Genomic DNA, 13,223 nt, shown 5'->3' with positions numbered 1-13,223 from the left:
CACCATTGGTGGTCCAGCAGCTCCCAAGAGCATCTGGCTAAATGTCTTCCCATCAAGTGTTGTCATAGAACATGCTCAAAGTATGAAAGTAGTTTATTTCAGTTAATTTTTCAGTTAGGATTATTTACATTTGCACTGATCAAAGTACATGTCATGTTTTTAAATGCCTGAAGACAGTAAAATGGAAAAATGCATTCTGGTTTAAAACAAATGAATGTCTTAATGTTCATACAGAAACATAAATCACTGCATAAAGTTAAACATCACCAAGGTGTAGTATAACTCTGACACTGTGCTTTAGTGTAAATCGATGCATTTCTTCAGCGTGTGGAATGATCCAATGAAAAAGTCAGGGTGCATAAGTATAGTGAAATCTCATCTTAATATGCAAACATATTCACAATCACACAGTGCAATTTGTCAGGAAACACAACAGGAGGTGGTTTCTAGTGTATGTGTACTGTGTGTATGTGTGTGTTTGTTGGTGGGGGTGGGTGTGGGTGTGTGTGTGTGTGTATGTTGATGGGTGATTTGCAGCCCTAATGTCACAGGAAGCACCAGCAGCCATACTGATGATCTTTTATGCCCTGCCTCATTTCACTAAGAGGCTCAACATGACCGCTGGTGGCGTTTTCAATTTACTTGAGTCAGACAGAGAAAGATATAAAAACAGAATATAACACAGACCATAACAGTGATTCTGTGTGCAGTTAACAATAATATTACATTAATTTATTTATTCAATGCACAAAATATCAGCATTTTGCAAACAGTTCAACATATTTGGGAAATGGAATTTTTAGTTGCAGTAGAATCGTAGTGTAAGCAAATGAAACAAAAGCTGCAAGTGGTGCTGTTAACAATTGTACTCTAAAATTGTGTGAAACAGAAACGGCTTACATACGAACTACAAAACCTCATTTCATCACATTTCATAAAAAAAACATTTCCTGAGCAAAATGTATTAATCAATGTGTTAATTTTACATGTATTTATGTTAACCACATATCAATAAGTGCAACGGTCGATGGAAACAGACTTAGTGAATAAACCATGACGTACATGTGATAAGCTTACATTGAAGACACAGAAAATAGTGGCAGATAAAAACATGAACCAAACAGAAATGCTATATTTCCGTTGCGTTTTCGACGTGGTTTTCGTTCATTTGAAGTTTGACGCCTTACAGCACGTCATCTTCTTGCGCCCTCTTTTACTGCAATGCTTTCATGTCACCCGACTGGAGAATTAGTGCCACCAACCGTTTATCTCCTAATATTCGCATAACAACAGTGGATGGAGAGGCGCATTAATTTGCATTTTCTTCTGCAGATTTTCTGGAAATTGAAAAGTTGTGTTACATTTGGATTTATGAACTTGGCAGATCTGTCATTAATATTTCCTGTTCACTGTAGTTCTTTCTACTGCACTGTTTTTATACGTGGGATTAATCATTCTAGTGTTATACAGTCTTCTAATTAAATAAACAGTCTAAGTGACACTACTGCATTGAAGCCACTCTACTCCTCACATTTCAAAGGATATCATTGCCTCATTACGAAAAGGACTTGTTTTTGGGTCTTACAGCTTTGTCCCTAAGCAATGACACAGGAATCAGACTTCTTTGGTTTCGGACTTGGTGAGGAAGGTGGAGGAGATGGAGATGACGTGGCTTGGTTATCTATTCTGCTGCGTTGGTATTGGTAAGAGGATGTGCTGGGTTGGTAAGTCAAAGTGCTGGGTTGGTATGAGGCTGTGCTGGATTTATAAACGGATGTACTGGGTTGGTGTGAGGGTGTGCTGGATTTATAAATGGATGTACTGGGTTGGTGTGAGGGTGTGCTGGGTTGAACCAATGTGCTGGGTTGATAAACTGATATACTGTGTTGGGCAGCTGGTCTGATTGTTTGTGGAGCTAGTCTGATTGTTTGTGGAGCTAGTCTGATTGGTTGGGGAGCTGGCCTCGGTACTGCTACTGGTTTGGGTGCTGGTACTGGTCTCGGTGCCGGTACTGACGCAGTACCAAATAAGTCAACGGGCGGTTGCGTGGTCTTGTACTGCAGCAGGTACTCGGGGTAGATCTGGTGCTTCTCAAACACGACAAAGATGGAAGGGGATATAACGTCGTCGACGCAGCTGTCAAAGAAGTTTATGTCTCCACCGTCCTTAGAAGGAGGTCGGACGTAGTCGGAGGACCCTCTGGTGTAATCTCCCACCAGCACCCGTGAGATGAACAAGGATTTGACATTAGAGTCACCGGTGTAGCTGTGGGAGTATTTTGCATCCCGGGCAAAGTAACTACCTGGGTTTGGACACAGAGATGTCTGGATTATTGTAAGATCTGTTTATTTGGTCTATAAAATGTCAGAATGTAGCAAAAAAAAAAAAAAAAAAACATATTATACTTACTATCACATACAACAAAGAAAAGCAAATCCACACAATCATGAATCTGATACTAGTGAATGTTTGGCATATTTGCTTGATAATTGACTTAAACCACTGATCTATAATCAAAACAGTTGTTTATCAATTTTCTGTCAATCGACTTGTCAATTAACTAATTGTTTCAGCTGCTGTTTTTAAAAATGTAATTTTTTTGGCATTTTAAGCCCTAAATAGCAGATTGCTATCCATTGTAATCCGTCGTCTTGGGAGGAGCTATGACCCTTCTGAACCACAGTAAACTATTCTAAAGCTATACTGATGGACAGTTTAAACACCAGATAGGGGTAAAAAGGAAATTTGGGGAGAACTGCCCCTTTACATTTGTGTGAGCATTGAGGGTGATGTTAAGATTTTAGGATTGGTATAAGATACCGTCCTATCCTCCAAGGATTTATGGCCAAGCAAGTAACACTTAGAAGGAATTTTCCTTGGTGGTTGGTGCATACATAAAGATATTAAACATTAATATTAAATAAGGAATAAGTACAAAAACAAAGGTGCACAACATAACTGTTTAACATTAATCAGTAAACAGCTTAGAATGAAAGTTTCTTCAACTCACCTTTGCCATAAACTGTTCCATGAGTTCCACAGATTCTCCAGTCAAAGTTGGTGTGACAGATGACATCTACGTATTTAGAGTCAGTGCCATGAAAAAGCTTTTTTTCAGTCACATAGGGTCCCTTGGTGTTGATCTTCATCTGCTTTTTTTGCCTTTATTTAGGAAAAATTAATCAGAAACTTTAAATCAGGTTGATACATTTAGCAACGCGTGCTAATGTGAATGAGACTATAATACGTACTTTGGCTCAACAGCGGCCACAAGTTAGTCTGGCTATCACCAGACCAAGCTCAATCTTTTAAGATTGAACATTAGTCTGGGGAATCTGCTCTGTATTTTCTACTGCACAAGAGGCGTGATCAACAGGCATAGTTCAAATGACTCTGTGCGCAATTGGATAGTCCTTCAACCAATCAGACCAACGATCCGGGTGACGTAGCAGCGACAGCGGCATCAACGGGTTGCTGCGCTTCTGTGGCCGGCTTGTTGAATGTAAACAACAAGCTGCTTGGTCAATTCTCTATCGCCATCGTGTTAAACCTGCCAATAGCGCGCCAGGTGGATAAGCCAGTTTGTGATTGGTTCCCGCAGATTTCTAACGGAAGCAAGATAGATAAACGTAGGTTTCCAGCCTGAGCTGCAGGGCGAATCAAATCGCCGGCAGATCGGGCTGAGTTTACCCAGTCTAGCCACAAGTGGCAGCCACAGAATAATAATACATACTAACTCGTGGCTATTCAATTCAATTCAATTTTATTTATATTATCAAATCATAACAAGAGTTATCTCGAGACACTTTACAGATGGAGTAGGTCTAGACCACACTATAGTTTACAAAGCCCCAACAATTGTAGTAATTCCCCCTAAAGAGTAGGACAAGTAGAAAGTCATAAAGTCAGTGAACTGACTCAGTAATGGCAGTTACACGGCAATATCTATTGAAAGTTGTCTAACATCAGCCACCTTAGGCTACTTGCTGTAGCAGCAAAACCCCTCAACTGAGCAACGGTGCATTTTACTGCTTATACGTTCAACTTCTCTTTTGTAAGAGGGAGAATGTGTTGCTTCTTCTTTATAAAAGTTACATACTCTCGCTTTAACAACCAGACAGTGATGGTTATCTGAGCAGATACAATAATAACCCAGCTAAGAAGCCATTTAAACACACGACCACTGGGATGGATAATACTGTAAGTTTGCGAGACAAAGCACATGGAAATCACCTACGTACCACTGAAAGACTTCCCAAAGAGCTTTGTTCTGAATCCTCTCAATTTGGACAATGTCAAAGCCTCTCATGGTTTTACAGAAAAGAGTTTCAATCTCCTTAAATTCATCCGAGGAGCGCTGCAGGGGGACTCGCTGGAAAACACAAAGAGAAAAGAAATTGTTGTTAGCCAGGCTACATTTTTTTATTCTGTCCAAAAACCAGCGGAAACAAATTGTGAACCTCATATTTAATCGTCAAGCAAACTTTTGAAATGTCGCAAAAAAGAAAATGCAAATTTTCAAAATTAGCGTCTTTCCATCAACTGCTTTGGAGTTAATAAAGTCACCTTGTTTTTTTTTTATTAATCTCTTCACCCTGTCCGTATCCAAGGACAAGGGGGGGGAGGGGGGAGAGAGAGAGAGAGAGAGAGAGAGAGAGAGAGAGAGAGAGAGAGAGAGCTCTGTCCGGGTCCTGGAGGGGTCCGGGGGAATGGACTAGTATAGGACAGTATGGTGTGAAAACTACTCGCGTGGATGATGTCCAATAAGCATGCATTGATTCCCCCCCCCCTTTTGTCAGAAAATCTGACCCAGAAGACGAATAAGCAAATATGCACATCGTGAAAATTATTACGTGGATTTGGCTACTTTGTCTTGTTTTCTAAAATATGTAATTGCGTGTACAAAACCCCAATTCCAATGAAGTTGGGACGTTGTGTAAAACGTAAATAAAAACAGAATACAATGACTTGCAAATCCTTTCCAACCTATATTCAATTGAATACACTACAATGACAAGATATTTAATGTTCAAACTGAAAAACTTTAATTTTGCAAATATTTGAGATTTTGAATTTGATGCCTGCAACACGTTCCACAAAAGACTGGGAAAGTTGAGGAATGCTCAAAAAACACCTGTTTGGAACATTGCACAGGTGAACTGGTTAATTTGTCATGACTGGGTCTAAAAGGAGCATCCCCAAAAGGCTCAGTCGTTTACAAGCAAGGATGGGGCGAGGTTCACCACTTTGAGAACAACTGCGTGGGAAAATAGTCCAACAGTTTGAGAACGTTTCTCAACGTACAATTGCAAGAAATTTAGGGATTTCATCATCTACAGTTGATAATATCATCAAAAGATTCTGAGAATCTGGAGAAATCTCTGCACGTAAGCGGCAAGGCCGAAAACCAGTGCTTTGCCTGAGCCCGCTAGCATCAACCTGAGTCACGTTAACTGTACTACTATGCTTAGCTCGTAGGTGGTAGCTCCATGTTGGAGTGCTTCGGTGATATTTTAATTCGGCTTTACACAATGTGCATATGGCTTTCGACTTGTCTACTGAGCCGTCCGGGAGTTTTGGAAAATAAAAAGCGCCATTCAGAGTTGCTGCTGTCTTTCTCCATTATGCCTGCAGCAGCAGGATGTGTTGTTATGAGGAAGTATGGCAGCTTGATGATAAGTAAAGGTGCGGCAAAGGGTCAAAATAGTAACCTAACTGGATTCTAGTGATTTTAGAACAGCTAAGGGGCGTTGTTAGGCACGACGCAAAGCCGAGTGAAGTGTAAAATAAATTAATAAATGGCGGCATGCGATTAATGTGATTAAAAACGCGTTATGCTCGGCCCTTAATCGCATCGCGATTAACGCGTTGATGCTGACAGCCCTAGTTTTGGAGCAACATATGCTGGCATCTAAGCAATGTCTTTTTCAGGGACATGCCTGTTTAGTTCAGCTAGACAATGCCAAGCCACATTCTGCATGTGTTACAACAGCGTGGCTTCGTAGTAAAAGAGTGCGGGTACTAGACTGGCCTGTCTGCAGTCCAGATGTGGTGTTTTCACAATACCTTGTATCCTGTTTGAGGAATCTGTGTCTTGTCCCAGTGGTCGGGTACATCGGTCAAATTTAGTTGACCAGGAGGCTTTCTGTGGTCAGAAAGCAAAGTAGGATTAGGATTAGTTTTATTGTGAAGTAGTTTAATTAAATGTTTCTTAAAAGGTGGAAAACATCAGCGGGACCACCAGTATATTTGGGATGTCGTACCTCGTTTTCTTTGATTTGACATCAGCTGCGGAGACAAACAGCGGCCGTCTTTTCACGAGCCTCTTGGTGCCATACTGCTTGTTTGTCTGTATCATGTCTGAGGAAAAGAAAAGATTATAACCGCTTGAATATTTTAAAATGCTCAAAACTGTGAACACAGAGATCCAATGCGTAAAATCGGTTTACCCTGGAAACTGAGTGAGTATGACTGTGAACCAGCGGTGAACTCCACCACATCTTTGTCATTGTCCAGAAACTTCTGCTCCAGTGTAGGACTGTCTACGTCTGCTACTTTGCGTCCACCAGCCTTCAACACAAGAGAGATACGTCTGTTTTTACCTCAAAACATGACCAATCAGGAGCCAGTTAGTGTACAATAAGCGGAGTGAACGGTCTTGCGTGATTTGTAATGACACATTTTGGTACGCTTGGATTTTTCCAGGTACGAAACAAAACCAAACCAAGGGGAAATCACTCCAAGTTTACAAACTCATCAACTGATTAGGACCAAAGCAAACAAACTATAGGTGTGAAAACGCCCTTAATTCAGTCCAATAAACAGTCCAATATGAGCGTGGAAAATTCAAAGTGGCCGAAATGGGTTTCCTCAGGAGGGTGGCTGGCGTCTCCTTTAGAGATAGGGTGAGAAGCTCAGTCATCCGTGAGGAGCTCGGAGTAGAGCCGCTGCTCTTTTGCGTCGAAAGGAGCCAGTTGAGGTGGTCCGGGCATCTGGTAAGGATGCCCCCCTGGGCGCCTCCCTAGGGAGGTGTTCCAGGCACGTCCAGCTGGGAGGAGGCCTCGGGGAAGACCCAGGACTAGGTGGAGGAACTATATCTCCAACCTGGCCTGGGAACGCCTCGGATTCCCCAGTCAGAGCTGGTTAATGTGGCTCGGGAAAGGGAAGTTTGGGGTCCCATGCTGGAGCTGCTGCCCCCACGACCCGACCCCGGATAAGCGGATTAAGATGGATGGATGGATGAATGGATGGAAATTCAAATGTATGCAATCCGGTTACAATCTCCGCTGCTGCTTATCTCTTTCCTTAGGGATGCTGCCACACAGCCTGAGCTGTTTGCACAGGCTGTGTGGCAGCATATCTGCCTCTTTTCATTTTTTGTGTGTGTGGATGTAGAGCCATAAAAGACACAATTCATACTTAAATGATGTGCATGGGTAGCAGCTTAAGAAAAAGAGTTGCAGGGTTATGTAAACACATGTAATCATCAGTTCAGCACAGGTTCAGTAGACCATGAGTGGGAAGGATAAAGTGGGAAGTATTATTGTGATTTGAGTTTTTAAATGTCTGTCCCTTTAAAAAGCAGAATCCAAGACAAAAAGGATAAGTGGTTTCAGATAATGGATGCTTATATAAATTCCATTTCAGAGCAAAGTTAGGACAGCCTTACTTCTTAACTATCTTGTGCGAAATTTAAATAATGTAAGTTTGCTGCAGTGAACAGTAGCACTGCTGCAGTAGCATTTAGGGTTGTAAATGTCACTGAAATAAAGGTAAAGTGGCCATTTTTAGCCCAAATCAGCTCCAATAGCTTGGCTTGCCGAGGCAAGTTGTCAGTTTGCATATCTTCAATAAAACTATTGCCTACTGCTGCTACTTTTTCATGCAGCTCTACTGTTTGCTAACTCGCACTGTTGCTATGAGGAACTGTTTCAATGTTTATAAGGTTTTCAATGACGTGGCGTTACTGGAGAGTAATGACTTCGGACTTTGATCAGCCATATAAAAGGTCAGATAATACAGTATATACCTTGATTGGCTGCAACATAATGTTGCAGATTGTGGAGACTGGGACATCTCAATTTCAGAATATATACCATATCACGTTACATAAATAATCCATTGTTTCTATAAAAACATATTGATGAGAGCAGCTTTCACAGGACACAGGAAAGGCAGAACTCCAGTTACTCACAGCTGAAGCGTACATGTTCCACTTTCCGAACTCATCCTCCCAGTACCAAACCCACTCAGTGGTGTGGATGAAGGTTGGCTCAAGCAAAGAGTTTGTGGTAGAGAGTCGTCGGACTTTGTTCGATCCACGGGTCATTGTGTCAAAATGCACAGGTGGGGTGCTGTAGGGGTGCTGACTAAAGACAGCAGAATAGATAACTATTAATTCATACAATTCATGTTGACAGTAAATAATGTGCTACATTTTACCAGTACATTAGAAAAACATTAGATCAATACTGGGAGTTCCTCTTCAGCTAAGCGTCTGTTGGCTGAAGCATATTTACCGTACAGACAATGACCCCTATTTCCCAGCGGGCGCGTCTGCGGTGCGCCCTGGAGGCACCGCAACCACCGCGAGCAATCACGGCCGTTCAAGTCAATGCTTGATATTCCACCACCTGCCTCACGGGGCGTCCAAGAAGTGGTGTGGTACGGTGCGTTGCGGGTCAGAGTGGTAACTTTCGGCAAAAAGTGAATACGTGTATTTCTCAAAATCCTTTTTTGACAAAAACAGTAATTTCATCTCTCGGAACATGGGCGTTGCTGGTCTACTGCAGCCTTGATCGGTTTGTTTGTGTTATTGTGTGACTGGTGAATCTGGGCAAACCCTTTAAAACACCAAAGTCACACAAACACAAACTAACTAACTGATGGAGGCTGCGGCAGATCAGCGACTCCTGTGTTCTGAAAGGTAAAATTACTGTTTTTGGCAAAGGAGTCTGGTGGCTATGAAGAGGTCATAAAGGGTTGTCTGACGGTAAGGTAAAGCGGTAAAAATATCTAAATATAGCATTCACTGAAACTGATATTAATGTTTTTAGGTTGGCCTTTTGTTAGGGTGCCTAAAATAATAAATTCTGTTGCAACACGTGTTGCCTCGACCACAGCAGTACATTGCTTAGATTCTGTGCCAGTACTCCTGCTTGCTTCTCCAAACTGGGGACGTGCTGACCACCATCTACTGAAAGTAATACACCGACCATGGATAAGTACCTCATCCAACCACACTTCAAAAAAATCCGAACTATCCTTTTAAGGCTTTTTGTCATTAAATAGTTGATAAAATTGGTTGTTTCAGTATACATCTTAAGGTTGAATTTAAAAATTAGATCTTCCCAGAACTACGATCTCATTGAATGTGAGTAGAGAGTACCTGTATGTGTTTTTAGGGTCACAGTAGTCCTTCTCAATCGCCTCATTTTCATTATCAGTCAAGGCGGTCCATTGATTGTCCTCTCTGACCTCCCATCTGTACGGCATCTTGTCGTGAGCTTTAAAACATCGCTCTGAGAAGACATCATCATAGAAACTAGATTGATGATGATGATGACGTGATATGCTCTAAACTCTATAGTACACAAAATAAGTGTAATTATTACTGTTTTGTTGGTTACTTACCCTCATGTATACAGTTTCCTTTGATGAAGAACATGCATATCTCAGTTTTATCTGAAGGAAACAAACAAAAAGTGCATTGTAAAGTGGTGTTGTGCTTTTGTTTTCTTTTACAGTTTAGAGTTCTTTCAGAAAACTGTTTCAATAAAAGCTTTTGCAGCTGGCGTAGTTTACCTCTAACAGGCCTTTGCCTTTGTCTTCTGTTCGGTCCATCCTCGGCGTTTGCATCGTCGATGACAGAACCGGGGTTGTCATTAGTGGAACTGGTTGATGGTCTGCCTATGTTCCCGCCTTTCTCTCTGACAGCTGTTGAAGTTTTATTCGGTTTTTTTTTCTGACCATCGTCGCTGCTCGCATCGGTGCAGCTGGCAGCAACGGAGATGTCACTGGTGGAAGAGTTTAGCCAATCGTTCATTCCATCGTCGCTGTACGGATCTAAGGCGTTGATTTTCGCAAGGATGTCATCAGTGGAAGAGGTTTGTTGTGCCGGTTGACGGTTGCCTGGGTTTCCTCTATTTCCTCTATTGCCCCTGTTGCCCTTGTTGCCTCTGTTGCCTCTGTTGCCTCCATTTCCCCTGTTGCCTCTATTTCCCCTGTTGCCTCTGTTGCCCCCGTTACCTCTCCCTCTCCCTCTCACTCTGTAATTCAGGCCATCGTCGCTGTTCGCGTCAGTGTTGTTGGGAAGATTTTGTTGCCTTCTGTCAGTGTACTTCAAAGCCAATATGTTTGCATAAACAGACTTCAGGGAATGAGTGAGGTCTTCAGGAACGCCTTTCTCCTGCAGGCTCTTGTATGGCTGTGGAGCATTAAAATCATGAGCCTTGGAGCAGGTGCAGTCGCGGTTCAGGAACCTCTCACAGATATGCAGTCTCTTGCAGGCGAAACCCTCCTGACACAAGCCAAACTCCCCGCCACCATTGTTGTAATTATGACATATCTGGTATAGGGAGAAAAGGTGGTTACAATCAAACAAAGCAAAAAGCAAGGAAAACAACAAGCAGGAAATTGCTGTTGTGATAGTGACATTTCATTTTTCAGTGACCAACTCCTTTAAGATGATAAATACAGATGTTATCCAGCTACTGTAAATCCAAGTGTTGATGAAGTCAACAAAACTTCTGTTACTCTAAAGGACTCAAGGGTTTCTTGCAATCATATTTTTAGCATCTGACGACTAGGGTTTAATACATATCCAAACCTGTTTGGAAAAAAATAGTTACTTTTTTTATGTGTAAACCAAATAGGCTGATACGTAGAAAATATACTCATCACTACAGAAATAAGTAAATCGAAGTAAGTCCTAGACTGGCTGTGGTCAGCTAATGTGCTTCTGCACTTGGGTCAGAAAATGTCATATTTAACGAAAAATATATATCCCTACTGTGTACCCTTCCATACACTGAGGCAGCAGTTTTTAGCTCTGATTTACTGACCTACAACAATCGGATTTGAAAAACCACTCTGGATGAATCCTGTGTATGTAGTGAAACTTACATCAGGCAGAAGCCAGTTGTCGCTCTGCAGCAGCAGTGTGCACAGCTCGGCCCGGCTCAGACTCTCCAGCTCATGCTCTCGCAGTAACCCCGCATTGTGATCAGAGTCTAGCTCATGGGAGAATCTGCATCCTGTCCTGTCATCCATGAACACAACACACATAGTTCAATCATGAGTATAATTTTTAATATACAGTTGCTCTGTAAAAGAATACATTCCTCCATTTTGTTATAATAATTATAATGTTATATCTACAAATTGGCTAAATGCTTTATTACTGAATATAAATGTTTCTTATGCGTTCCTATGTTGGTTGAAAAGTCTAACATCTGCAAATAGTATTGCTGTTTTAAAAGTAAAACATGATAGACAGAGCTACATAAATATAACAACACAGTAGCACATCTACTACACAACACATGAGTTATGGTAGTAGCTGTAAAGAGGTATTAAACACACTTCAGTGTCTTATTCTTGAATGACACAAACCTTTTCTACAGGGACATGCTAAGAGGGCTAATGGTCACCATTGCACCAGAACTGTGAAACACAGCTAGCAAGATCATGCTACCACTAATGTTTCTGTCATAAGGTCATATGAAATTTGCATTATATAACGTAATATGACAAATGTCGTCAAGGATTAACAATAGTTCGACGTTTTGGGAAATACGCGTATTTGTCTTTTTGTCAAATGTTATGAAAAGATTGATAGAATTCTCATATTTCTATGGTAAATATGAAGCTAAAACTAACAGCTGGTTAGCTTAGCATAAAGACTGACAAACAGTACACCAAACAGGTTTCGAAGTTCAGCACTAAAGACTATTCTTTAAATAGCATTTATTATTCTGACTTTGAAGCTACTTAAAAAGTCTAAGGGACATCAGAGTTCACTGTGCTAAATTAGCTAAGCTGTAAAGGTCCTACGTGTCCATGTTTTTTTTTTTTTTTTTTTTAACATAACTTTAGCCGTTGACAAATGTGAACTTGTAGCTAGGCCAAGCCAAAAAAAAAATATATATATACTTGTCTGTTGCACATCAAACGCCAAAACAAACCTGTGACGGTGCTATTCATTAAATAGCAATTTAATTACACATGGAAATGATACTATTTTTTAATTTCAACAATAAAGCTTCCTTTATAAACAACAGATATCTCTAAAGTAGTCACAGGCCTCTCCAACTGCCCAACGGTCATTTGACTCACGTTAGGCCTTATACCTTTAGCAAAAATAGGCTATTTACCTCGACCGAGTGAACGGGCAGGATCCGGTGAGGAGGAACTTTTTACACAGGTGCAGCGCCCTGCATGATCCCGGACACTCTCTGACTCTGCACAGTTTCAGTCTGGTCCTGGCCACCACCTTCGGCTGCCCGAAAGGACAAGACAAAGCAAATCTATCTTGGTTACTAATGATATCATAAGTTGCATCGCCTAAGCCGAGATTCAATATCAAATAATCAGTGTCAACTGATCCTTGATTGGCGCAGATGATCTTCAATATTTCCGACTCCATTATTTTGACGCTCTTCTTTTCTGTTTCCGCGTTTCCTTCCAACTCCGAACACAAGACAGCAACCGCTGAGCGGATGCTGTGTTCAATGGAACAGGAACGTTCAGTATCATTTCTGAGGCTTGGAAACCGAAACTTAACTATATTTAGCAGAGTTATTGCTGTAACGCTGCTCTCCTCCGCTTGGGGGCGTCGTCGTGTTATATGACCTCATCCCTGTATTCATAGGACTGAGGAGATTTTTCCTGTTTTATAGTTGATCTATCCTAATAAATGTCAGACATATTTATATTCATCTTGGGATCTCTACCATTAACAGTACAGACATTGAAAAGCCATGACGTGAAAACCAATAATCTAATATATATTTTATTATCTTTATAAAATAAGAAAGACACTGAAATTACACTGCAAGAAAATCATTTGTCATATTCACTTACTGAAACATCTAGGTCTGTGATACATTCTGCCACTGAAGACATGTTTTACTTGTTGCAGCAGTTTCATAAATTCATTGGTTTCTGAAAAATAACAAACATGATTTAATAATCTAATGTAATACTCTGCATTTTATGTTTCT

The 13,223-nt window shown here is 41.1% G+C and overlaps 1 protein-coding gene across 5 annotated transcripts; it reads right to left on the bottom strand.

Moving 5' to 3' along the window:
• Window positions 1-78: 78 nt before the first annotated feature.
• On the bottom strand, window positions 79-12,750 carry LOC116054495 (protein mono-ADP-ribosyltransferase PARP12-like). 5 transcript variants are annotated; one of them, XM_035995862.1, is made up of 14 exons: window positions 12,375-12,750; window positions 11,125-11,260; window positions 9,805-10,567; window positions 9,634-9,684; window positions 9,389-9,521; window positions 8,195-8,369; window positions 6,450-6,570; window positions 6,264-6,360; window positions 6,067-6,145; window positions 4,242-4,372; window positions 3,011-3,162; window positions 1,949-2,302; window positions 1,819-1,906; window positions 79-1,776 (listed from the first exon to the last, which is right to left on the bottom strand). In XM_035995862.1, exons 1-14 carry the CDS (start codon window positions 12,644-12,646, stop codon window positions 1,596-1,598), a joined length of 2,733 nt encoding a protein of 910 aa, XP_035851755.1. In that variant the 5' UTR covers window positions 12,647-12,750; the 3' UTR covers window positions 79-1,595. The 5 variants fall into 5 exon arrangements, with proteins under 5 accessions (XP_035851755.1, XP_031161924.1, XP_031161921.1 ...); XM_031306064.2 differs by having other exon boundaries at window positions 79-1,797; window positions 1,858-1,917; window positions 1,960-2,302; XM_031306061.2 differs by having other exon boundaries at window positions 79-1,917; window positions 1,960-2,302.
• Between the last annotated feature and the right edge of the window lie 473 nt (window positions 12,751-13,223).

The sequence above is a fragment of the Sander lucioperca genome, chromosome 20 (genome assembly GCF_008315115.2).
Source record: "Sander lucioperca isolate FBNREF2018 chromosome 20, SLUC_FBN_1.2, whole genome shotgun sequence".
NCBI classification, from domain to species: Eukaryota; Metazoa; Chordata; class Actinopteri; order Perciformes; family Percidae; genus Sander; species Sander lucioperca.
Note: the sequence above shows the minus strand (reverse complement) of the source record. Positions and strands in the feature narration are given on the sequence as shown.